Source organism: Chrysochloris asiatica, unplaced genomic scaffold (assembly GCF_000296735.1).
Source record: "Chrysochloris asiatica unplaced genomic scaffold, ChrAsi1.0 scaffold00005, whole genome shotgun sequence".
NCBI lineage: Eukaryota > Metazoa > Chordata > Mammalia > Afrosoricida > Chrysochloridae > Chrysochloris > Chrysochloris asiatica.
In genome coordinates this window covers 13933286-13959867 of record NW_006408523.1, presented here as the reverse complement: position 1 = coordinate 13959867, position 26582 = coordinate 13933286, and the positions used below count along the sequence as shown (strand labels likewise).

At 42.7% G+C, this 26582-nt stretch overlaps 1 protein-coding gene across 1 annotated transcript in view; it reads left to right on the top strand.

The window, feature by feature from the left end:
* FARP1 (FERM, RhoGEF (ARHGEF) and pleckstrin domain protein 1 (chondrocyte-derived)) overlaps positions 1-26582 on the top strand; it is a 307399-nt gene that overhangs the window by 146388 nt on the left and 134429 nt on the right. The window contains exon 2 of the mRNA XM_006831984.1: positions 18643-18747. Within this exon, the coding sequence (XP_006832047.1) occupies positions 18643-18747 (105 nt within the window). The remainder of the gene's footprint in view (positions 1-18642; positions 18748-26582) is intronic.

Genomic DNA, 26582 nt, shown 5'->3' with positions numbered 1-26582 from the left:
GAAAAAGAGGGAGCCCCCCAACAAGATGGATTGGCACAGTGGCAGCAACATTGGGCTCAAACATAGCAACAATTGTGAGGGTGTTGCAGGGCTGGTAGTTGTTTCATTCTGTTGGTCATGGGGTCACTATGGGTCGTAAGTGACTAAAAGTAGTAACAACAAGACTATGGGATTTTGTTTCTTCTGTTTTCTTCTAAATGCATATTCAGTCCCAATTTTTCTCTTCTGCGTTAGTTGAACGAATCCATGCCTTTATGTAATTTTCACAGTGGTTTTTATAAGGTAAGATACCCACTTTTTAAATCCAGTTGTCATCGAGTAGATAATGGCTCATGGCAACCCACATATGTCAGTGTAGAACTGTGTTTCTTAGGGTTTGCAGTGACTGATTTTTAAAAGTCAATCACCATGCTTTTCTTCCGAGATGCATCTCCTAGTGTACTCGGACCTTCAACCTTTTGGTCAGCAGCTGGGCACACTCAGTATGTACCCACTAGTATGTGTGTCTCGTATCAACTTCTCTTTTGCAATAGTGACACTGTTGTTTAAAATCTGTTAAAGTCATTTTACAGGGTTAACTAATAAATTAGATGATGAATGAAAAACCCAAGCTTTTAAAATTAGATCTTTTGTTGACAGTAACAGAAAGAAGTGAGTGCAGACAAATTCATGAATTCCGGTTCTTTCAACAGGGTTTTTTCATTTTTGACAGAAGATAGAAACTTTTGTTTAAAAATATGCATCTTGTTCTTTGGTATTTTAATTAGATTTGTTTTAGGCACTAATGTTATTGTTTATTAATTTAGATGAATGCATGTATTGAGTACACACTGCTGGTACCACACTGTATAATGCCGTGTCTTCTTCCTTTCCTGAGGGGACACAATCAGCCTTTAATTATGGACATCATTTTTGTAGGTTGTCACTGTAAGTTAATGTTCCAGTGCTATTCATTCATAGAAGACCTAGGAAAGTTTTCTATTTTTAAAGTTAGCTCTCACTGCTATTATATTGTTTCTGATATTAACACTTATACTGTTGTTGTTAAATGCTGTCGAGTTGGTTCAGAGTCATCATGATCCTGCTTCCAAGGAGCAGCTGGTGGATTTGAATTACTGGCCTTAAGGTTAGCTGTTCAGTGCTTATCCTTCAGGGCCATGCCAGGACACCTATATTGTTGTTGTTGTTGTGAAGTGCTGTCAAGTCGATTCCGACCCATAGCAACCCTGTATAGGGTTTCCAAGGAGCAGCTGGTGAGCTTGAACCACCGGCTTTGCAGTCTGGTGCATTAACCCACAGCGCCACACCAGGACTGTAAGAATTAACAATTGTTATTGTGAAGTGCCGTTGAGTCGCTTCCGACCCATAGCAACCCTGTATAGGGTTTCCAAGGAGCAGCTGGTGAGCTTGAACCGCCAACCTTGCAGTTCAAATGGCTTTGCAGTCAGGTGCATTAGCCCACAGCGCCACACAAGGATTAACAATAGAATGTGCTAAATCCCAGGCATTCTCTTTTCCATATTTTGAAATGGTCATACAAGAGCCCAAAGTAAACTGGTTTAAAATGAAAGTAAAGTTCCATGTACTCCAAAAGTACTGAATCAGAACCATCAGCACAGTAGCATAGTCTCTGGACAAAGCGTTAGAACTACCTGCTTTTGTTATCCTTTCAAACCATCTGAGAAACAAGAACAGAAAGGTGTGCCAGGAACTGTCTTATTGTGATGTGACAATTTCAAGTCTTCCTGTCGGGATTCCTTTGCACACATGACCCTCACATGACTAGTCTTGTGCAATGTCCAGCAACTTAATGGTCAGTGGTTCAAACTCACCAGCCGCTCCCTGGACCGCTATGAGTTGGAACTGACTCGAAGCGATGACACTTAACAGTAACAACAATTGGCTTTAGAATCTAGACCCCAGTTTATTTTGATTGATATTCTCTTATTATTGTGGTCTTGTCTTCTTTCCATGAGAATTAATTGTTTAAAAATTATTTCATTCATTCCCCCCCATTCAACCAATCTTTATGAGAGCTTATCTACATTATCATATGTGAACAAATAGGCAGAGATCCAAGCCTTAGCAGTGCTTACATTCTAACAGAGAAAGACAGTGATGGATAACAAGTATTTTCAAGACATGCATTGTTTTGAATGAGAACTGAAAGAAAAAAATAAAAAAGAGACAAAGTAGACTGAGTGGGCTGGGGGTGGGGGTAAGGTGATCAGGGTCAGCCTGATTGAGAAATGGATAATGACACAAAGACTTGAAAGGTGAGGCAGTGTTCCATGTGGATTTCAGGCTGAGGGACCGGTCTATGAAAAGCCCGAAGACAGGCGTGTGCTTCTGATATGCACAAAGAATAGCAAAGAGCCTGTGTGGCTGGAGCAGGAGAGAAACAGCAGTTGGATACAAGGTGAGATAGGTGACCAGGGCTGGACAGGGCACCTGGGGCCTTGTGTGTCTTGTCAGAGCAATGCCTTTTACTCTGAGTGAAAGGAGAGGCATTTCAGCCGAAGGATGACATACCTGATTCAGTCTCAGATGACCACTGCCTTCCAGAAGCCTTTTGATCACATGTGATAAGATGGTAATCATAAAGTGATGGCAGTTAAATGCAGGCAGATAAATACAAGGAAATGATCGTAAAAAATTCATCAAGGTCCATAAAAGGATGAATCTGAGAAGAATATCAATAATAGCCAGGCTGTGTGGTTTCTAAGGTCTTGGGTATCACAGACGTGCACACACTCCCCCACACGTATCAGAATCATTGGGGCTGGAGGGTACTTTTCCAAAACCTACAGATGTGAGACCCTAAGTGTAGGTTTAGACTGAGTGCATGATTTGAAATTTACAGGTGACCCTGATTCTCAGAGTTCTTCAAATCATTTTAATAGTGGAATTACTCTTCAATTAAATACTGCCTATTGATCAGAATTCCTTTCTATGAAATCTGTAAAATTCTAGAGACTGTTATGCATGAAGCAGAACGTATGTTGTTTGCCAGAACTCTGCTTTATGAGAACACCCAGGAGCTTATGGAATTCTGGTGTGGTGCTGTGGGATAAAGCACTGGACTGCAAGGACGGTTTGAACTACAAGATCAGCAGTTCAAACTCACCAACCGCTCATTGGAAACCCTTTACAGGGGTGCTGTGAGTCGGAAGCAACCCTAACTCACTTAACAACAGTAAAGGAACATATCATCATTTAAAATATATGTAAATTTACTACTTCAGAATCATCTAGTTATTTTGTTGGTAAACTGTCAGTATTCTTAGATATGCTTTTTTTTTTTTTAATACTTAACTTGTAAGTATCTTTTTTCTAAGTCTAGAGTCTACATGCCTTAGCTCTTATAAGTTGCTGACTAGAAGAAACTGTCATCAACAATGAACTTTTTTTTTTTCTTCTTAGTAATGATTTCTAGTTTGAGGATCATATAGATTCTTTGCTGTATTCTCTCTCCTGCCTCTTACTCTCTCACATTTTCTCATTCCTTAGCCGTCATCAGAAGGTGGTGGAAACAATATAAGTGTTATTCTATCATGGGGTCCTGTGTGGTGCTGTGGCTAATGCGCTAGACTGAAAGTGGTTTGAACTGCCAACCTTATGGCCAACAGTCCAGTACTTATCCTACATAAGAGAGAATTTTTGTAGTGCCAAGAGTTGGAAATAAAATTAAATATCATGATAACCATAATTTATTGAATGCCTGTTAAATGTTGGCACTTGGTTGCTGTTGTTAGGTGTTGTGGAGTTCGTTCCTACTCATACAACCCTGTACACAGCAGAACGAAACACAGCCCTGTCCTGCGCCTTCCTCACACTTGTTAAATTTGTGTCCATTGCTGCTGCCACTGTGCCAACCCATCTCCTTGGGAGTCTTCCTCTTTTTTAATGATCTTCCACTTTATCATGCATGTCTTCCTCTAGTACTTGACAATTCGTGTTTCTACCTCATTTAATTCTTACAACTACCCCTTCGCTGTTGTTGTTAAGTGCCGTCCAGTCCGTTCGGCCCATGGTGACCCTGTATAGGGTTGCTGAAGAACAATTGTGGATTTGAACCACTGACTTTGCTTGTAGTTAACAGTCCAGTGTTTACCTACAGAGCCATGTGGTTAGCGTATTCCACTGTTTAGATGGCAACACCAATGCCCAGGTAAGCCACATAGCTAGTAAGTGATGTTTCAGGATTCAAAGGCATGGTATCCCTCCCCTCAGCTCTGTAGTATTCCTGGACTTAAGCTCTACACATTTCTGGAGCTAGAATTCATTCATGGCTTTGTCTATTGGAAATAACATGCAAGTTGTATTTCCTTCTATTTTTCTGTCTAGTAAAACTGCTTTTTATAGTACTTGACTTTTTTTTCCCCTCTACCCTGTCTCCCTCACCCTCTAAATTTACAGCTTTCTGGTAGACTGTTAATATTTTTTGTACTTTTGTTATATGCTTATTTATAAGTTTGTTTCTTAAATCTAGGGTTTATGTGTTTATATTAATCTGATGTTTCTAGTTTTTCAGAGAAGGATAAAAGCTAATTGCTACTGAGACAGTAAAGAGTCATGGCAACTCCTTACATGTGAGAGGAGGACTGTGGGTTTTCAGTGGTTGGTTTTGTTTTGTTTTTTTCAGAAATGAGTTGCCAGACCTTTTTCCAAGGCAACTCTGGGTAGATTCAAACCTAGTTATAGGTTAGTAACCAGGCGTGGTAATGGTTTCTACTACAATAATCTCCCAAAGGAGGCTTTGTTGTTGTTAAGTGCCATTGAGTTGGTTCTGACTCATAGCAACGCTGTATAGAGTTTCCAAGGAGTAGCTGGTGGGTTTGAACTGCTGACCTTGTGGATAGAAGTCCAGTGCATATCAGACAGCACCACAGCAGGACTCTAAAGGAGACTAAGTACTGAGTATTCGGTTAACTAACGCTGTGATCTCTTTGCAGAACACAGAGTTGACATCCACCCCCAGTTGCTTCCATTGTTAGCAACATATTAAATCTGAAAAACACATAGAAAAAAAAAGTATGAAAAATAAATAGTGCGTGTCTGGGAGGTGTTCTGGGGATTCTAGAGCACAGAATTCTTCTTTTTTTTTTTTAAGGTTTTATTGTGAGTGGAGTGATAGTTTACATGGGAGAACATCGATTTTATACTCATCATTCCATTGCAATGATTACAATCCCCTCCGTGCATCATCTTTCAGTAGTATTTGCTTCTATTCCCTCTGGGTTTTTTGGTGTGTTTTTTTGTTTGTTTTTTTTTTGCGGGGAGAGCTGAAGAGGATGTATGTACACAAAAACACTCAAGAATATCTAATCATTTAAACAACCAAAGGGCACATTCTGCAAGCCTGCCGCCTGGCCACCAACACACAGCCTTTCTCTTTCCATGAATCTAGAGTCCTCAGCTGCTCTGTCTCTCCATGTCCTCATCTCTGCCTCCATCTCTGGTGACGCTGCTTCTCTGGCTAGGGTCCCACATTCCACTCGTGCTCTTCTCCTTTGATGGTCCTAGGGTCCTGTTCAGGACTGTAAGGTTAACTTCTCTCCCCTTTTTATTACAAAATGTCTACCTTTTACAGTTGCGAAAGTCACAGTCATGATAACAGTTACTCACTATGGAATCATAAGAATCTTATCCCCATCTCCTTTCACCAGACCCGCAAAACAAAAATTATTCAGTGGGGATTCTACCTTCCCCCACACACTCTGAAACTAAACTCCCTCTTGCAAACTTGTAAGCCAGTCACTTTGTGCCTTTATAGCTCCCTCATTTTAGGTGGTGGTAATGTGTCGTGGAGTCAATTCTGACTCATAGCAACCCTGTACAGCCTCCTCTTTCTCCCGCAGAACAGCTGGTAGTTTCAAACTGCTGACCTTGAGGTTAGCAACCCAATGCATAACCACAGAGCTCCTTTCATTTTATGTAGTCAATGTCTAAGTTGCCTGTCCCTATCAACCCTCTCTCTATACAGAGGGTGGTGGTGGTAGTGTCCCATAGAGTCGGTTCCCAGTTTCGACTCATACTGACCCTCTATAGGGTTTCCGAGGCTGTAAATCTGTACAGGAGCAGAAAGCCTCATCTTTCTCCCATGGAATGGCTGGTAGTTTCGAACTACTGACCCCTAAGGTTAGCAACCCAACTTGTAACCACTACACTACCAGAGCGTCTTGTATACAGAGGATTGTTGTTGTTTAGTACCATTGAGTCGATTCTGACCCATAGCAACCCTATACCCTGTATAGGGTCTACAAGGAGCAGCTGGTGAGCTTGAACTCACCACCCTTGCAGTTCAAACAACTTTGCCGTCTGACTCATTAGCCCACAGCCCCACACCAGGACTCCATACAGAGGGTAGAATTCTTTTTAAAAACCCTGAAAGCGAGTATTTTCATTCATGTATTTTTAATAAGAAATAATGAAAGCCCCCTTTCACAACTGAAAACATTCTCATTCTCCCTCCATTTTTAAAAAAAATGCAGTTAGAAATATGTTTTCACAGAAACTATCAGTGAACATTGAAAATAATTTTTCTTTCTCTTTAGATCCTCAACCACAACATTGAAATAAATAACATTTTCTTGAAAAATGGTTTTTCTTTATTTGCTGTTTGTCTACAGAGTTCCTGGTGGCACTGTGTGTGTCGGTGTGGAAGTACTTCGCCTCCAGGGGAAGAAGGATGCGACTCAGGGTGCCATGTTACTCGGTGCCTTTGTTTTACCTTTCGGTTCAAATGTTCAACTAAATTCAGTAAAATATCGACTTTCCTCCTTCCTTTGGCTTACCAGTTCCACACGTCCAGGGCACAGCATCAGGTGTTTTTGCAGAAAGTCCCTCTGCAGCAGTCTGAATACACGTTTGTAGTTTGATTGTACCTTAGAGGACTGGAGAGAAAATTGCCAAATTAAATAGACATAAGGAAAAAAGTAAGCAGCTTTCTATTACTGGAAGTGGTGTAATACTTGCCGTAAGCAGCAGTCATCTGTTTATACTTGCCATTTTATTTGTAGGAAAATTTATGCCTAGTAGATATTTACAGTAACAAACTGCCAAGCAGGATTTAAAAAAAAAAATTTTTTTTCATTTTAGTCAATTTTAGAATTTTTTAGTTCATCTATTTCTAAATGTGATCAAAAGAAAATGAATTGTATAATATCAAGAGCAGCAAACCCAGCACTAGGAATAGCTGAATCCTTCCATAAGCATTTTTTCTTTGTTTTTTATTTCCTGACTGCTTAACAGGTTTGCAAGAGATAACACCCAAATCCCCCCATGAATAGCTGAATTCTCCTGTAGCATTTTCCTTTTTTTGTTGTTGTTTTTTTCCTCACTGTTTCACGGGTTTGCAAGAGACACCACCACACACACACACACTCACACACACACTCTCACACAATCCGTCTTTGCAAAGTCTGCGTGGAGGGAAAGGGAAGAAGGGCAGTTCTGTGCTAAGGAGACCATGGTTGTAACATAGCTAAATTACAGTGAGGGAGCTGAAAGGGCTCATTCTCTTGCTGGCCTGGAGTCGGGGATTCTGAAACCCAATCTAAAGTATGTTTAATGAGTGTCCTGGGCACTGGGGCCTAGCGCCCACAGGAACAAGGAGCCCAGTATGCGGCTCGCACGCAGTACAACCTGCCATTCTGGCCTAGAGGAGGAAGAATGACCGTGTTTGTGCCGTCAGTTGTTGGACAGACCTACACACTGAGCTTCATTCTCCCAGAATGAAAGCCTTGCCCCGCTGCTGAGTTTGGTTTTTTAAAGTTTTAACTCCTATTCCTGATGTGGTTGGCATCGCATAGCAGTAGTGAACCCACGGTGTCCTGAAAATGGTACCACCTGCTTTTCTGTTACGTTGTTCAGCCTGTATCTTCTTCTTCCTCGTCATCATTATAGCACAGAACTTCTGGAGCTTACTGCATAGTAGATGCTATCCCAGGAGCTGGCCATAAAACCGAGTTATTTAATGCTCTCAACAATTATTATGAAGTGGCTCTCTTGCTACACCCAAGCTGTAAAAGAGAAAATTGAGGCAGGAGGAGTAACTTGCTATGAGGTCACACTGCCTTGGAGTAGAAAGAAGAAATTTGCAAGAAAATACATTGTCTCCAGAGTGTGTGTTCTCTTAACAACTATATTATTGTTGTTAAGTGCCATGCAGTCAGTTCCAAACCATAGAGACCATGGACAGAGTTTCCAAAGCGTTAAATCTTTGTGGAAGCAGAAAAGCTCATCTTTCTCCCAAAGAGCTACTGGTAGGCTCCAACGACCAACCTTGCAGTTCACAGTCCAGTGCTTACCATATGGCACCACTATGGTTTATTATTATATTGTTGTTGTTAAGTGCCGTTGAGTCATTTCCAACCCATAGCAAACCTGTATAGGGTTTCCAAGAAGCAGCTGATGAGCTTGAACCATTGACAGTGAGGTTCTAACTGACTTTGAGGTCCAGCGCATTAACCCACAGCACCTCACCAGGACTCCCCATCAAGACTACAGGCTCACAGTAGCTCAAAAGAGGGAACAAATTCTTACAGCAAGGATCATTCCCACCCCCTCCATACACAGAGTAGACAGGGATGGGCAACTTGGACATTGACTACCCAAAATGGGGGGGCTACAAAGGCAAGAAGTGACTCGCTTACAAGCTTTCAAGAGGGAAGCTAAATCTGTCTAGGTGGGGCTGATGAAATGAAATCGGGATGGATCTCTTATGATACAATAGTGAATAATTGTTATCGGGACTGCTTGTGAGGTTTGGAATTGTAAAGGTAGATGTTTTTTTAGCAAGGAAGGGAGTGATTAACTTTTCAGCCTAAGAGCAGAGGTCCCTGAGACCATCAAAGGAGAAGAGTGGAGAGCAGGACCCTACCCAGAGAAGCAGTGATACCTGAGATGGAGGCAGAGACGATGACGTGGCGAGATGGAGCTGTTGGGGACTTTAGACACGGAGAGGGAGAGGGGCTGTGTGCTGATCGCTAACCCGGAGGGGGGGGGGCGTGCAGGATCGCAGTGTAGACCCTTTGGTTGGTTGTTGATGCATGGAGGGGATTGTAACCATAGCAATGAAATGATATACTGTAAGGATGGATGTGAAATTAATGTTCTCCCATGTAAACTATCACATAATTCACAATAAAATAATTTTTTTAAAAAAGCCTACAGGCTCAGAAACCCGTGGAGCAGTTCTGCTGTGTCCTAGGAACTGTGACTTGGAAAGGACTCAGAAGCATAGGACACCGCTGAACAGCACTTTCCGATCTCTTTGTTAGAAAATGACAGTGATAAGATGCCCACACTGGCTCTGTCTATAGGTGGGAGTAGCAGCGCACTCTCACAGGTCCTGTTTTTCTTTTTTTAGAACTATGGTTGAGTCCCAGGTTGGATATTAGCCCCATACCAAAACCAAATCAACAGAGCCAGCCAGCCCTGCCTGCTGAGCATCTATAAGGGGACTTCAAAAAGATGATGGGAAAAAATGGAGTTTTTCCACGTACTTTTTGAAGCCCCCTTGTATTATCATTTGGCCGCAGCACGTGGACTTGTCTGGCGTCATACTACTCATGTGTAGTCCTTGGCTTGTTGCGGGTATCCCCTGGAAACTCACATTCCCAGCCCCGCCCACGCCCCGCCTATGCCCCGCCCACGCCCCCTAAGTCAGCCTCTTCAGTTTCTCCAGGTCTGAGGTGACTGGTGCATGTCACATTGGAGAAGCGCTGCCTGGACTCACCGTTAGTTGACATCCGAGGCCGGCCTGGGTATAGACTGTTCCTTGTGCCATTGTACCAGGTCTGCAGTTCACGCCATGATACTGCGCATGGGCAGGAGTCTCCTCCCCAGTGTCAACCCTTCCATCCCGTTACAAATTCTATATAACGTGACTCCTCACCATTATGGGACAGTGGTAGAGAACTTGGGTTTCCTGCCAGCTCTTTGCTAGACACACTTATTTACATGTGTTGTGTTGTTGTTAAGTGCCGTCCAGTGGGTTCTGATTCATAGGTTTCTGAAGTTGTAAACATTTGCAGGAGCAGAAAGCTTCATCTTTCTCCTAAGGAGAAAGGATGTGGTTCACAGTCCAGCGCTTACCCTTCAGATCTACCACATACCCTTTTGCTTACATTGTTGTTGTTGTTAGGTGCCATCGAGTTGATACTGACCCATAGCCACCTTATGCACAGCGGAAGTAATCACTGCCCAATCCTGGGCCAACCTCACTACTATGCACATAGTTTCACTTAATTTCCCCACCAGTCCTATTTCCCACTAGGAAGTATCCTCAGTCTGTACTTGATTAGATGTCTCTGCCTATGGATGTTTCACCTTGGCAAACTCCTACTCCTCCATCAAGACTCATTCAGATGGGCTTCATTGTTGTTGTTAAGTACTGTGAAGTCGGTTCTGACCCATAGCAACCCTATATAGGATTTTCAAGCTGGTTGCCTGTATCCTAAATTCAGAGACGGACACTTGTCGTCTTGATTTCCATTGCTACAGTACCTGGTCCAGAGCTCACGCAGAACTTATCCTATAAATATACCTTCACCTCCTCGATCCATTGTGATGATAAATACTGCTACCCACCTGGTAAATGGGATACTGTGGCACAGTGGGTTATACATTGAGCTTCCAATCACAATAATTAGAACCTACCAGCCTGCAGTTCAAATCTACCAGCTGCTTCTCAGGAGAAAGATAAGGCTTTCTGCTCCTATAAAGATTTACAGCCTTGAAAACCCTGTACTGGGGTGCTAGGAGTCAGAACCAACTCAACAGCGCACAACAACAACAACAACAAACCTACCTAGTGAAAGGGCTATGAGGAAATCAAGTTGTTATAATGCCCTAAGATTGTTAGAATTGTGAGTGACTGGTTGAGAGTTTATGATTGATGGATCTTTGAATGATACGCTGTTGTTAATGCCCTCAAGTTGGTTCCAATGTATAGTGACCTTGTATAGGGTTTCCAAGGAATGACTGATGAGTTTGAACCACTGACCTTATGATTCAAGTGAATCTTGCAGTCCAGCACATTATCCTGCAGTGGGCTCCAAATCATATTCTTTGTTATTTTTGTTGTTAAGTGCAATCAAGTCTGTTCCTACTCATAGTGACCCTGTATAGGGTTTCCGAGCAGCAGCGTAAGTTTGAACTGCCGACCTTGTGGTTCAAACCGACCTTGCAGTCCAGAGCATGCACATTAGGATTCCAAATCATGTTCTAGTAGGTGTCAATAACAATAGGAAAAATGTGACTAAGGTCTTTGAGAAGCCAGTCCCTTCTGCTCAGAAACACCCTGTCCTGATAACCCTAAATTAGAAGAAGAAAAAAAAAAAGTTTTCCAGACACTACTCTATAAAACCATAACAGATACAAACTTTTAAAAATTTGGTCAAGCTTTAATAGGTTCCTTAGTAGAAGATTTATTTCAGAGTCAGAAGAATGTATCTCCAACCTACAGAAAGAATTGTGTCTTTACTCCTTTAAAGAAGAAATGAAATGTTCTTGCATAAAACTTCCTGTAATAGAAAAAACCTAGAGGCATAGAAATATTTTAAAGTCACACTAAACTACTGCAGCTTTAATTCACAAGTTTTAATAGCTTGAAGCTATATGTGAGCATGCATACCATTTATTATTCAGTGCTTGTTTGCTTACTGTTCTCTCAGACTGTAAACCTCCTCCTAAAATTTAATTTTACAGCATTCAGTGAAGAGCCAATTCAAAACAGGGAGAGCACTAGGATAGACAATGTGAAATCAGTCAGTTTGTGCATTACATTAAAATTGGAATGCCTTTCGGAGCATAATTAAAAGTAGCCAATGAGAAAAAAGTGATAAGAATTTGATTATGTCTTTAAGCTGATCACTGGTTTGTTCTCCAGAATGAAACATTATAATTACTATTTGGTCTCTTCAGTAAAGAGTACACGTCTCCAGTCTTATAATTAAGACCGGTAATGTGTGGGCTAGGTCTAACTCACTGTTTTTTAGAGGCAGCCGGAGACTTGATATCACCCCCGACACCACACCCCCACCTGTAATTCAAACACTTGGGAACATTTAAAAATATATCTTTTTGTCATCAGATCTTTTCATATCAAATCATGACTAACATATCTGGATTTTCAAGTGATACCTAACTAAGTTAATGCTCCAGACTGCAAAGCTATTTGAACTGCAAGGTCAGTGGTTCAAGCTCACCAGCTACTTCTCAGAAACCGTATACAAGGTCGCTATGGGTCAGAACCGACTCCACGGCACTTAGCAACAACCACTCACTGTTCAAGGGCCAATTGTATACATATGCATATATCAACACTTTTGAGTGTGTGTGTGTATAAAGAAGTCCCTGATTTGGAAAATAACCTCTACCGACAGTTCTTTGTATTTGACCAGCTTAATCTATACTGTTGCTACTTTTCCCGCCACCAAACTCTATTGGCTTTTCTACAGGCTAATTGTAGCAATGACGAGAGAGTAGGGTTGGTTGTAGCTATTGAATACCATCATCAGCTTCCATTGAGAAGCCTATCCCAAGTGCATTATTTGTGGTCATTTCCAAAGATGTCCATTTTTAAAGGCTTTTGTTCCAGAATACGTAAGCTTTCTTTGTGCTGAGAATATTAGTAGACATTCGGTGCCCCCAGATAGACATTAACTCCCCACCCCCAGTGTGCTAAGGATTTTTACAGACACGCTAAAGGAGCTCTGGTAGCGTAGTGGTTATGAATCGGGCTGCGAACTTTAAGGTCAGCGGTTCGAAACTACCAGCCGCTCCGCGGGAGAAAGATGAGGCTTTCTACTCCTATAAAGATTTATGCCCTCGGAAACCCTGTACAGGGTCGTTATGGGTCGGAACCGACTCAATGGCACTTAACAACAACAACAACAACTGAATTGGGCCCTGCCTCAATATTTTTCTAGAATCTAATGTAGTGAAAATATATTGTCTTTATTTTCTCATTCTTAAAAACAGTTTTAACAGATTTTGTGGTAAGAAGAGTGCATTTGGCTGCTAACCAAGAGATAGGAGGTCTTACGTCTCGACTGAAAGACCTGATAATCTATTTCTGAAAAATAAACCATGGAAAACCCTATTTGGTACATTTTTACTCTGACACACATGGGATCGCTGTAAATTACAATCTACTCTGGCAATTAAGAAAAAAAAATTTTAAGTAACTGTCTCCAGTTATTAATAAATTTGAGCCCAATTCCTTATTTAAGCTGAATTACTCATATTAGAGAGGTCCCTGGGTTATATTCCACCACTAATTGAAAGGAGTTGTCTTGGTGGCGTAGTGGGTTATGTGTTACCTGCTTACTACAAGGTTAGTAGTTTGAATCCACCAGCCGCTTCGTGGGAGAAAGATGAGAGAGAGGCTTTGTGTTCCTGTAAATATTTACATCCGCAGAAACTCTATGAACTCTTGAAAGAAAGTTCTGGAGATCGGGTTCCTTAATATTGTTTTATTAAGTGCCACCAAGTCAGATCCGACTCCTAGTGACCCTGGATAGTGTTTCCAAGGAGCAGCAAGTGGGTTTGAACCACTGACCTTATGGTTAGCAGTCCAGTGCTTATCCTACAGTGCCTCACCAGGATTACTTAAGGTTACGGCCATTGAAACCCTATAGAGTACATGTCTCTTCCGAAACAACATGGAGTCTCCCCAAGTTAGAACCAACTCAGCAACAATGGGTTTAGATTCCTTATGGAGACTTTTTCTGCTTTATTGTCAGTATGTAGTCTCCCAAATGATTCTCATAAACTGGTTTTTAAAGAATTCCTGTTTGTGTGCATTTCCCATGAAGAATTAAGAATTAAAATAAGAATTAAGGAAACTCTGTTTCTCTCTCCCTCTCTTTTGCAACTATTAAGAATTATTCTTTGCCTTTGACAGCATCATCTTTTAATTCATTTCTCCCTAGTGGTTTCTTCCACAGTTGTAGGTCCCTCATTCAACAGATTTTGGGTGAGCAGATTTTTGTGTCTTCCTTAAAATCCTTTCCTCTTTCTCTTACAGTTGGAAGCACTAAAGAGTTTTCCAATAGATTAATTTTGCATCTAAATTCCTATTCCTTAGACCTTTCAGAATATGGGTGAGTACAAGTTGTCTCAAATTCTTGGAGTGATTTTGAACAGAATTAATTTTAAGGTGAAACTCAAAAAATTCATTGGAGACAAGCAGAGAAGTGATGTTGCACACGGCTCTAGTAAATCTATTGTAGAAGAAAGGCAAGGGTAATTTTTCTTACAGAATGAGGAGCAAAAATCACAGCCGTTAACTGCTATCGAGTTGGTTCCAACTCATAGCGACCTTGTATAGGGCTTCCAAAGAGCAGTCAGTGGGTTTGAACTGCTGACGTTTCAGTTAGCAATCCAGTGCTGATCCTACAGCACTACAGAGCTGTTGTTGTTGTTGTTAAGTGCAATCGAATCGGTACCAACTCATACAGACCCTGTGCACAACAGAACCAAACACTGCCTGGTCCTGGGCCAACCTCACAATCGTTGCTAAGCCTCAGCCCATTGCTGCCGCCACTTTGCCAATCCATCTCGCTGGGGGTCTTCCTCCTTTTTCTCTGACCCTCCACCTTACCAAACATGATAGCCTTCTCCTGACAACGTGTCCCAAGTATAAGAGACGAAGTTTGGCCATCCTGGCCTCCAAGGAGCACTCTGGCTGCACTTCTTCCAACACAGATCTGTTGGTTCTTTTGACAGCCCATGGTACTTTTCAATATTCTCCTCCAACACCATAACTCAAAAGCATCAATTCTTCTACTGTCTTCCTAATTCACTGTCCATGTGAAGTTACTGAAAATACCATCGCTACAGAGCTGGTGACCATTTTTTCCTTGCTTTCCATCTGGGAGACACTTCTTTTAAAGCAGAATTTAGGCCTGGGGGCATTGAGGGAGCCAGATGGTTTGATAGTTCCTGAGAGAAAGGGGAAGAGATTTCCTGAGCCTCTCTCTGCTAAGGATGCCTGCACACATTTTGGGCAGATACACATATTTGTGTCGGCTTTGTGAACATTAGCGTGTTTTGCTCAGTCCGTGGAACCCATTGCCACACACTTACCTGTAAAATGGTTGTGCCTTGGGTGTATTTAAACCTGCATAAATGCTTTCTAATGTTGCCACATAGCAGTTTCCCTTAAGCCCCTGAAGGTACCCAGTATTCACAGGGGAACTAAGGTTTTATAGGCATCTCCTTTGTAGATGATTTTCAGGAGCTGTAAAGATATTATTCAAACTGTAAGTTGACTTCTTATATAAAATTTCATTATCAGAGAAAGCTATTTTGTGTAAAGGCTTTATATAAACTCATAAAGTTTAAGGACATCTTCAAGAATTGAAACCAAATGCGTGTCATTTCCTAACTAGCTTCCAAGCAGTTCTTATCAACTGGTCTTTCTGCAAGAAGGGAGTTGTTCTAACTTCTGTACTGGTCTCCAGCAAAGTGTTGTTGTTGTTGTTTAGTGCCGTCGAGTCGATTCCGACCCATAGTGACCCTGTTTAGGGTTTCCAAGGAGCAGCTGGTTAGCTTGAACTGCCGACCTGGCTAGTGAGCTTGAACCGTTGACCTTGCAAATTCAAATGGCTTTGCAATCTGGTGCATTAACCCACAGCCCACAGCTGTGGTTCAATGCTGCGACACCTCTGTGGCCATAGGTCTCCTTGCAGCCTCTTATCGTTACCTGTTGTTGTTGATGATGAGTGCCGTCAAGCCGGTTCTGACTCATACATAGTTTATCTGTAGAGGGCTTCTGAGGAGCAGCTAGTGAGTTTGAATCACCGACCTTATGGTTCAAACGGATCTTTCAGTCCAGTGCATCATCCTACAGCACCACACCAGGGCTCCCCCATACTAGCTGTTGTTTGCTGTTGAGTCGGTTCCAACCCACAGTGACCCTGTTTAGGGTTTTTAAGGAGCTGCTGGTGAGCTTGAACCAACCTTGGGGTTCAAACCGACTTTGCAGTCCAGTGCATTAACCCGCAGTTCCACACCAGCAATATGACCGTCAAAACCTCTGCTAAGTCAATAAAGGATCCAGATCACATGTGAACTCTGCCTCTCTTCTGTGTATTATACAGAGTGCCTCAGTTAACACCATGCCCATAAAGACCCCTATTGTGTATTGATTTTTCACTTGTTTAGACTTCAAGCTGTAAATTGTTAGTCTCCTTTCTCGGACTCTGTAAATCTAGATGAGGTTATCAAATTCACTTAATTCCACCAATTCTTTGGGAAATGTGAGTGCTTGCCAACTGGTCATATAATTAGTGGTTCATTTTTGTAACAAATAGAAAATGTTGTCAAGAATTGTAAGGAAGGATTGTGGAAACTAGAATATGATCTTCCCTTTGGGGGAAAAAAATTGTATATGGCGTCCTCCACATCTTCATATTCCTTACTTCTTTGTTTCTGATGGTGACTGATTTTACTGGAGTGAAAAATTGTTGTTGTTAGCTGCCTTTGAGTTGGTCCCTGGCTCATGGTAACCCCAGGCACAATAGAACAAAACATATGGGGTATTCATTGGCTGATTTTCAGAAGTCAGTTGCCAGCCCTTTCTTCCTCACCTCGCTTAGTCAGGGAGTGCCACTGAAACCTGATCAGCACCATGGCAGAATTCACTGAGCATGTGGCTCTGCATGAAGTACGTTGGCTGGGAATTGAACCTGGGTCTCCCACCTGGAAGGCGAGCATTCTCCCACTGAGCCATCACTGCCCTGGAGTAAAAGAGCTTGGAGTAAGCAGCTGTGCAGTAGACAGAGACATGGCCCTTGGAGTTTGGCTGTTGTTAAGTGCCATCAAGTCCGATCTGACTCACAGAGACCCCGTATAGGATTTCCAAGGAGTGGCTGGTGGTTAATGGAAGGACCAGGACTCATAGGGACCAGCTGTTGTTGTCCCTTACATTGGCACAGTTGGGTGAATCCTAGGTGTGGGTGGCACAACCGAACTAAGTTAGACTACTGTATGAAACCCATCGCCACAGACTCGGTCCTGACTCATAGTGAACCTGCATAGGGTTTCTGAGACTATAAACCTTTACAGGAACAAGGCAGCCTCAGCTTTCTCCCAGGAGCAGCTGGTGGGTTTGAACTGCCGACCTTGTAATTAGCAGTCCTAGTACGTAACACACAGCACCATCAGAGCTTCCTCCTAATTTTGAAAAAACAACAACATAATGACCAGTAATCCATATAGATCGCTTAAATACATTCCACTGGCAAAGTGCAACTCTGTGTGTGTGTGTGTGTGTGTGTGTGTGTGTGTGTGTGTGTGTGTGAAAGAGAGAGAGTGCGTGCTTATGTCGCTGGGGGGGTGGAGGGGCTGTGTTTGAAAAGGAAGACTGGGGTTACATTGATCGTATCCTACTCCCACTATCAGTAGGAGTGAAATGACTATTAAATGAAAACAAGCTAAGTCTGGAGCTTGATGAGTTTGGGATCACGTGTGGAGAATATTTCATACTCTCAGATACCTGTGCTTACCTTCTGTATGTTGTCAGTGCTGGGGAATATGGGTCCAAAACATGGCTTCTGGAAAGAAACAGTGCTTAACTGTTTGACACTAACTGCTCCTCGGGCCACATCAAGGCTGTGACTTTCCCTGTCAGTTTGTTCTAACTACTTCCTGGAAATGTTCTGCTCTTATCAGCAGGGAGCTGAAATAATAAAACCAGTCACTATACATGGCAATGTCTTTGAGACATTTTTCTTTTCGTATTTGATCTATATGTTGGAATTTGATCCATTCATTGTGGGTCATTAGGAATCTACTGGATAATAAGAAATCAAGGCCCAGGAGTCTAAACTCTTTGGGTTAGAAATTGGGTTCTTTTAGATGCTACTCTCCTCTATAGATTCAGAAGAGAAAAAAATCATATATACAGCATTGCTTTCAGCAGACATTGGTCAGTGCCAATCCCTTCTCTAGGCAAGGGGAAAATAAAGATGACTACGTGACCCAAAGGAGTCCTGGTGTGGCGTGTGGGTTAATGCACTGGACTGCAAAGCCATTTGAACTATAAGGTCAGCAGTTCAAGCTCACCAGCTGCTCCTCGGAAACCGTATACAGGGTCGCTATGGGTCAGAACTAACTCGATGGCATTTAACAGTAACAACAAAAACATGGCTCAAAACTTAATTGGGAGGCAGATTCATAGACACTTCACAATAATACAGTAGAATCAGTGACTTTTATTAATCTGTGCATTTATTTCAATAAAACTGATTGGTCTCGAGCTAGAGTAGAAACAAATAGGAGTAAAACGTGGCCTCTGCCCTCCATGAAGGGATCGCCAAACTGAGCCTCCGCACAATATGCTGTGGGAACCTAGAGAAGCAGCAGTCAGCTCTGTTTGTGAAGATGGAAGTAGAGAGCAAATGGTGGGGATAAGCATTCTAAGGGTGTGAGCAGCATGAGCAAGGCACAGAGGTGTAGTCAGATGTTCTGGTGTCCTAGAGGTGAGTGATGGGACGTGGCATGAGAAGATAGTCAAAGGCATACTGTGAAGCACTTGCAAGCTTCCTCCAGGCTATGGGAATCTCTGCTTTGTTTTCCTTGCTGCTGGTCTCTGAGGGTGTAACTTCCTGTTGTTTCTGTTTACAGCAAAGAGCCCCAGGAAAAGTGTTGCTGGATGCAGTTTGCAACCACCTCAATCTCGTGGAAGGGGACTATTTTGGCCTCGAGTTTCCGGACCACAAAAAGATCACAGTAAGTGGTATCAACTTAATAGCCAGTTCAAGAGAAGTTTTTCTAAACCCCTCTTTAATGCTTGACCTTATTCTTCCTATGGCACTATAGGATAAGCATTGGATCACAAGGTCATTTTGAATCTTAAGGTTGGTATTTCAAACCCACCAGCCGCTCCTTGGAAACAGGGTCACTATGAGTTGGAACGGACTCACAGGCACTTAACAACAACTTGCCAGAATAAATCATTCCTCTGTTGCAGCACGTCTCTTATATGCCTGTTAACCTTTACATTTAACAAGGAGCAAAGTAACCATTTAAGGAACAAAAGCTATCCAGTCAGTCCTGACTCACAGAGACCCTGTATAGGGTTTCCGAGGAGCAGCTGGTAGGTTTGAACCGCTGACCTTGTGGTTCAAACCAACCTTAAGGTCGAGTGCTCATCGTATGGCGCCACACCAGGACTCCCTCAGGAAGCTAAAAAATGTTACTCACTTTATTTATATAGTCACTTTACTGGGTGGTCTGGAACCAAAGCTGCAATATCGCCATGGTAAACCTGAATACGTAAAAGGTGTGCTTTTTTTGTTATTATTATTCAAGTTTGCCTCCAAATTGCAGTGAAATACAAGCACGCAGTAGCAGAAGTAATGATCCCAAGTGCTCAGACTGGCTGACACCATCTGCTTTGGAAGAGCCAAGTTACGGTTTTGATTGGATGAAGTAAGGAAGGAAGAGCTACTCTACTTACCTGTGGAAAGAATCAATTCTACCCCAGATGGTTGTTGCTAGGTGCCGTGGTTAGGTCAGCTGTCACTCATAGCAACGCCATGCACAACAGCATGAAACTCTGCCTGGTCGTGGGCCATCCTCACAGCTGTTGTTACATTTGAGTCCTTTGTTAGAGCCACTGTGTCCATCCATCTCATTGGGTTCTTCCTCTTTTGTGCTGACCCTTCACTTTACAAGCATGCTGTCTTTCCCCAGGGATCAGTCCCTCCTGACAACATGTCCAAAGAACAAGAGACAAAATCACTCCATCCTAGTTTTTAAGGAACATTCTGGCTGTATTTCATTCAAGATAGAGTTGGTGTTCTTCTGGCAGTCCATGGTACTTTTTTTTTCTGCCTCAGATTTATTTGTACAAATGGCACAGGAGGACACCAGCTCCATGCAGATAGTAGCCCAAATGGTCATAGCAGTCCCTCTGTCCTCAGGCGGAGAACTCTATTCCATCTTTGTGGGGGCCTGGGCACCTTTGGGAGCCTGAGGCAAGGCCTTGGCTGGGGCTGGAGTTGAAGCCTTGGCTGGGGCTGGAGTTGAGATCTTGGTTGAAGCTTCAGCCTTAGTTTGAGCACTGGCCTTGGACTTTGGCCAACAGAACCTCAGACCCTTGGCAATGTGTGCCAGAGCACGCTTCCCCTGCTTGGGATGGGCAGTGTAGGCCAGTCGACTGAGCTTGCAGTTGACCATCCTTGGGATCTTAGGTTTGGCCTCCTTGGGCTGTCCAAGGGCCTTGATAGTCTCAGCGCGTGCATCCATGGCCTTGACCCCCATGGTCTTTACAAGGGCCTTGATAGCCTCGGCATGTGCATCCGTGGCCTTGGCCTCCATGGGCTCTCCAAGAGCCTTGATAGCTTCGGCACGTGCATCCATGGCCTTGACACCCATGGTCTTTACGAGGGCCTTGATAGCTTCGGCACGTGCATCCATGGCCTTGACCCCCATGGTCTTTACAAGGGCCTTGATAGCTTCGGCACGTGCATCCATGGCCTTGACCTCCATTGGCTTTATGAGAGCCTTGATAGCCTCAGCACGTGCATCCATGGCCTTGGCGTTGTTGGCCTGCATCTTCTCAGGCCCTTCTTTTTTTTTTAGGAATGAATCTAAATGTTTAATTATCACAATAGCTATATAACATACTAAAGTCACCAATTAAGAGAAAAATTCAGCTATGGTGGGGGAGTATCACAATTATCTCGATAATTGATTAATTATTGTAGATATTGTTAAGTGCTATTGAGTTGGTTCTGACTCATAGTGACCCTGTATAGGGTGTCCGAGGAGCATCTGGTGGGTTTGAACTGCCAATCTTGCAGTTAAAACCAACTTTGTGGTCCAATGCTTATCCTGCAGTGCCACACCAGGACTCTTAGAACATACGAACAACATGTTAATAACAGTAAAGGTTATTTAAACAGAATAATTTCAATCCTGACACAATTATTTCAGAGACTAGAAAGAAGAAAGATAATTCAGCCCATTTTATGATCTTAATTAAAAATCTAATATAAAAAGGAAAGTTGCAAATCAAACGCATCCATAAACATGATTGAAAAACTAAAAAATAGCAATAATAAAAATCCTATCAACAGACAGTAAATCATGCCTAAGTCCTGGTGTGGCGCTGGACTGCAAGAGTGATTGGAACTGCAAGGTCGACAGTTCAAGCTCACCAGCCGCTCCTCGGAAACCCTATACAAGGTTGCTAAAAATTTGTTTTACAGATACAAGACTGGTTTGACATTAGAAATATATTAACAGTTGCTACATTAACAGATGAGAGGAGGAATCTGATATTATTATCTTAACAAAACCAAATCCACTGCCATCGAGTCACTTCCAATTCATAGTGCCCTATAGGACTGAGTAGAACCAATTTATTGGATTTCCAAGTCTGTCAATCTTTAAGGAAGCAAATTTTTTTTCCCATGGAGTGGTTTGTGGGTTCAAACTGCTTCAGGCCCTTCTTGTTGTGCTTCTTGGCAAAGCGCATGTTTCTTAGAAACTTGGGGTCCACCCCCTTGAGAGACTCATAGCATTGTGATCGGGGTTTCTGGATACCATTTCTGTGCCATTTTCGGGACTGGTTGTACATGGTATGGTTCTTGGACTTTGCCATGTCTGCACCAATGCCCGCAGCTCCCGGCGCTCCAGGGACTGGAAGAGAGAGAGAGCCAGCCCATGGTACTTTAAATTTCTTTGCCAACACCATAACTCAAATGCATCAATTTTTTTTCCGTCTTCCTAATTCAATGTCTAATGTCACATGCATGCATACAAGGTGATTGAAAATATCATAATTTGGGTGAGGCACACTTTAGTCCTCAAACTGACATCTTTGCCCTTAAACACTTAAAATAGGTCTTATACAGCAGATTTGCCTAATAAGATTCCTTTAAATTTTAAGATTTGTAGTATACACTTTCTGTCTCTTTCTTAGATACTGTTGTAAATGTTATCTTTCTAGCTGGGTGGTATATTGTTAACTGGGAATCCTGGTGGCACCGCGGTTAAGTGCTTGCCTGCTAGCCAGAAGGTCAGAGGTTCAAACCCACAGCTGCTCAATAGGATAAAGATATGGCAGTCTTTGTTAATCATGATTAACAGCCTTGGGAGCCCTTTGGGGCACTTCTAGCTGTTCATGTTGGGTTCTGTGAGTTGGAATAGACCTGGCTGGCAGCTGTGGGTTTCGTGTATTGTAGGGTTCTGCACAAGTGTTTTGCCTCCCATCAACAGAGTGACAATGCTGAGCCTTTGCTCATGGGTAGAATGAAAACAACAGGGCTACCTCTTGGGGCTTTGGAAAGGATCAAAAGCAATGATATCTGTAGCACGTAGCCCCAGTGTGGAGCCTGTTAGTTAGCTACAGAACCTATTTGCCATCTTCATCACCATTATTATTATTATTTTAACTGCTGTTGTTGTCATTACCTCGGCCAGACTCACAATGCCAGATGCAAGGCTGTCTCCCCCTGGCTTTGTGTAGTTATCTATGTGTGATAAATGGGGAAACTAGCTGTCCCCCTGAAATACTTGACTTGGAGGGTTGTGGATCTTTGTCCCTAGGTGTGAGGTTGTTGAATCCAAGCAACTCACATTTAAGCTCAGCCTTCTGCGTTCCATCTCATCATTTTGTAAATAACCCATCAAAACATTATTTATAGAAAGGGTTTTGAAAAGTGTACGGGGACATTGATTGCTTCCCACAGTCAGGGATGTGTTTCTCAAGGTTGGAAATAAGCAAGTGATCATTACTAAATAATCAATTCTGCTCTGCTCTTAATTAGACTCATCCTCTGGCTTGCCAATTAACAGAGCTGGCCTGGTTTTGACCTTGACTGTAGGCAGTTATCCCACCAGACTCACCCCAGAGGGGAGCAGAGAAATGTTGTAATCAGCTTTTGCTCTTTTTTTTGGCTCTTTTAAATAGATTGTACATTCCGTGGCGGTAATCCTATTGATCCTAGAAATCAAGACCCCATACTAAACATGTCAGATAATCAGTGCCGAGAATCTGACACCTGGTAAAAGGTCAGAAAGCAATTTGTTTGGCATAGGGCTGAGCTCTGAGACCTAGCTGTTCTGGAGCATTGAATGTGTGCCACCAACTCTACGATGAACCCAATGCATCCCGTTTTCTTCTTCATGTTGTTTTCCATGTTGGTTACTGCTCTGACTCGTAAAGACTTTAAATATAACAGAATGAAACGTGGAGTGAATCTTACCATTACTGGCATGTTTAAGTCCATCATTCTTCATATTCTAAAACCAAACCTACTGCCACAAAGTTGATTCCAACTCACAGTGACCTTACTTAGGGCTTACGAGACTATCTAAATCTTTACGTCAGACAGCCTCATCTTTCTCCCACAGGGCACCTGGAGTGTTTGAACTGCTGTCCTTGCAGTTCGCAGCTCAATGCCTAACACACAGCATCACCAGGAGTCCTTATTCTTTATATTGTTTTTGTTAAATGTCATCAAGTCGATTCTGAATCACAGCAACCCTGTATAGGGTTTCTGAAAAGCAACTGCTGAGTTTGAACAGTCGACCTTGTGGTTCAAACCGACTTTGAGGTCGAGCGCTTATCCTGTGATCCCACACCAGGACTACATTCTTTATATTGTTGTTGTTATTGTTGTTATGTGACGTGGCGTTGGTTCCGACTCATAGCGAACCTCATTAGGGTTTCCGAGGAGCGACTGGTGAGCTTGAACCACTGACCTTGAGGTTCAAACCAATCTTGCAGTCCAGCGCATTCACATACAGTGTCACACCAGGACTCCTGTTGTGTGAAGTATCAGAGAGTAAATATTTATGTTTTATACGTATTTCATCCCCATGGTAATTGCTTTAAGTCTGTCACTGTAGCCCAAAAGCAACCTCAGACAATATGTAAATGAATGAGTGTCACTGTGTTCCAATAGAGCTTTATTCATGGACATTGAAATTTGAATTTCATGGAATTTTCACATCTCATGAAATTGTCTTCTGCTTGTGATATTTTTCATCCACTTTGAATGTAAAAGCAATTCTTAGCTTGAGTAAGATAACAGGCTGTTGTTGTTGAGTGCCTTTGAGTTGGTTCTGACTCATAGTAACCCTGTGTAGGATTTCTGAGGAACAGCTGGTGAGCTTGAACCGCCAACCTTGCCATTCAAACTGACTTTGCAGTCCAGCATATTAACCCACAGAGCCACACCTGGATTCCGTAATAACAGGTAGTGGGTTGGGTTAACCTGTCTGCCATAGTTGCCCAGTCTCTGCATTATAGAATTTATCTGAAGTAGGTATTTGATTATCCACATTTTCAATGAGCGCATTTGGAGTAGTAACTTGTCCAAGACTTACCAGGAAACGGCGAAGCCAGATATCTAACAGCACTCTCACCCAGGTCTGCTCCTCAGACCTTGCCGTGTCAAAATGCTGCAGAAACATGAGCAGCAGAGATACACACTTAAGATTTACCACAGTGGTCTGTTAGGAGAGGGGGGAGGCTCTGAATTACGGCCTATAAATCTGTGTTTAAACACAAACTTTGTCATTTAGCAGTTGAGTAGCTTCTTAATGTCTTTGCTTTTGCTCTCTATCTGAAAACTGGGAGTAATAAATGACAGTTTTCCAAGATCATCATGAGGATTGGGTAAGATACTTTCCCATCATGAACCCCGTGGGGTTCCTGGCACATAACTGTCGCTGAGTCAGTCGCTCACTATGAGTCTCGTGACACCCCTCACGATGGTAATAGTTGTTGTTGTTGTTATTGTTGGGCGCTGTATGGTCAATTCCCCCTCAGAGCACAGCTGCCCCACAGGGTCTGCTAGGCTGTCCTCTTATGGGAGCAGATTGCAGCTCTTTCTCCTGTAGAATGCTTGGCTGGGTTCCAAACACCAACCTTTTGGTTAGCAGTCAAGTGCTTAACTATCATGCTACATTGGTAGCATAGTGGTTACGAATCGGGCTGCAAATCACAAGGTCAGCAGTTCAAAACTACCAGCTGCTCTGCAGGAGAAAGATGAGGCTTTCTACTCCCGTAAAGATTTACAGCCTCGGAAACCCTGCTCAGGGTCGCTATGGGTCAGAACCAACTCAACGGCACTTAACAACAACAACCTGGATTCTTCATCTTACTAGGAGGTCTGAGGAGATGCCTTTTATCTCATTCTTGAATATGCTGGGGAGCCCATTGATTAATGAGACTGTTGTTGTTACGTGCCCTCGAGTCAGCTCCAACCCGTAGCGACCCTGCAGGGTTTCCGAGGCCCACCGATTTTTCATTAAAGTGGCATTGTTCATGGACATGATGTAAGAATTCTCCATTTCTAATCATTAAATATTGGTAAAGCTCAGGAAAAAGACAGACATCTCTGGAACCTTTTTCTGTCTTGCTTCATTTCTAGGAGGAAAGATTTGCCATGGCAGCCATGCCTTCCAGGGGCTCAAAAGTCACGGAAACCATGACTACTTGTGATGGTGGGGACACATTTCTTGTTGTTAGGTGCCATCGAGTCGGTACCGACTCATAGCGACCTTATTATGCACAGCAGAACGAAACACTGCCCGATCCTGGGCCAACCTCACTGTTGTTGTCATGCTTGAGCCCATTGATGGGAACACATAGCTGGTGGTTTATTAACCCCAATGGGGTTGAACAAGCCTACTTCAACTATGCTTCCTCACAGCCTACCTCAGGGCTGGAAACATCCAGCCTAGGGCCATATAAACTGGCAAAATCATGTGGTCTGTCCCTACCAAGGCAATTGCAGGTGGAACTCAAAATTCAATGAATCTAGGAAGTTTTTTTCATAGCAATATAAATATATATTAAATGTGTTAAGTGTAGTCAAATCAATCCAACTCATAACAATCCAATCTAGGGTTTCTCAGGAGCAACTGGTAGGGTTGAACTGCTGACCTTGAGATTAGCAGTCCAGTGCTTACTCTACAACATCATACCAGGATGCCAAAAAGAAACTATAGGTATATGTATATAGGTATATGTGTATGTTTGTATGTGTGTGTCATCCTGATATGTCAGAAACCAGCAGAAGAGGCAAAGAAAAACATTATCTCCAGATTAAAGGGTCAACTGAACAAGAGGATTTAACCATAAGTATCTTTGCTCCTAATGAAAGAGCCTCAAAATACCTAAATTAAACTCTAATAGAACTGAAGAAAGAAATAGACAACTCTACAATAATAATTGTTGTTGTAGTTGTTGTTAAGTGCCTTCGAGTCGGAGCCGACCCATAGCGACCCTGTTCAGGGTTTCCAGGGGTGTAAATCCTTACGGGAGTAGAAAGCCTCATCTTTCTCCCGCGGAGCGGCTGGTAGTTTCGAACCATTGACCTTAAGGTTCGCAGCCCGATTCGTAACCACTACGGAGATTTTAATACTTACTGTGAAGGACAGACAGCTAGAAAGAAACTCAAAAAGACACAGAGGAACTAAGCAATACAACCAACTTGATAAAAATACAAAACAATAATGGCAGTCCGACTGACTACTACAAAAACAAGCAAGTTGCTCATCCAGGAGACATCAAGGCAAGTGGTTGGGTTCACTCAGGGAAA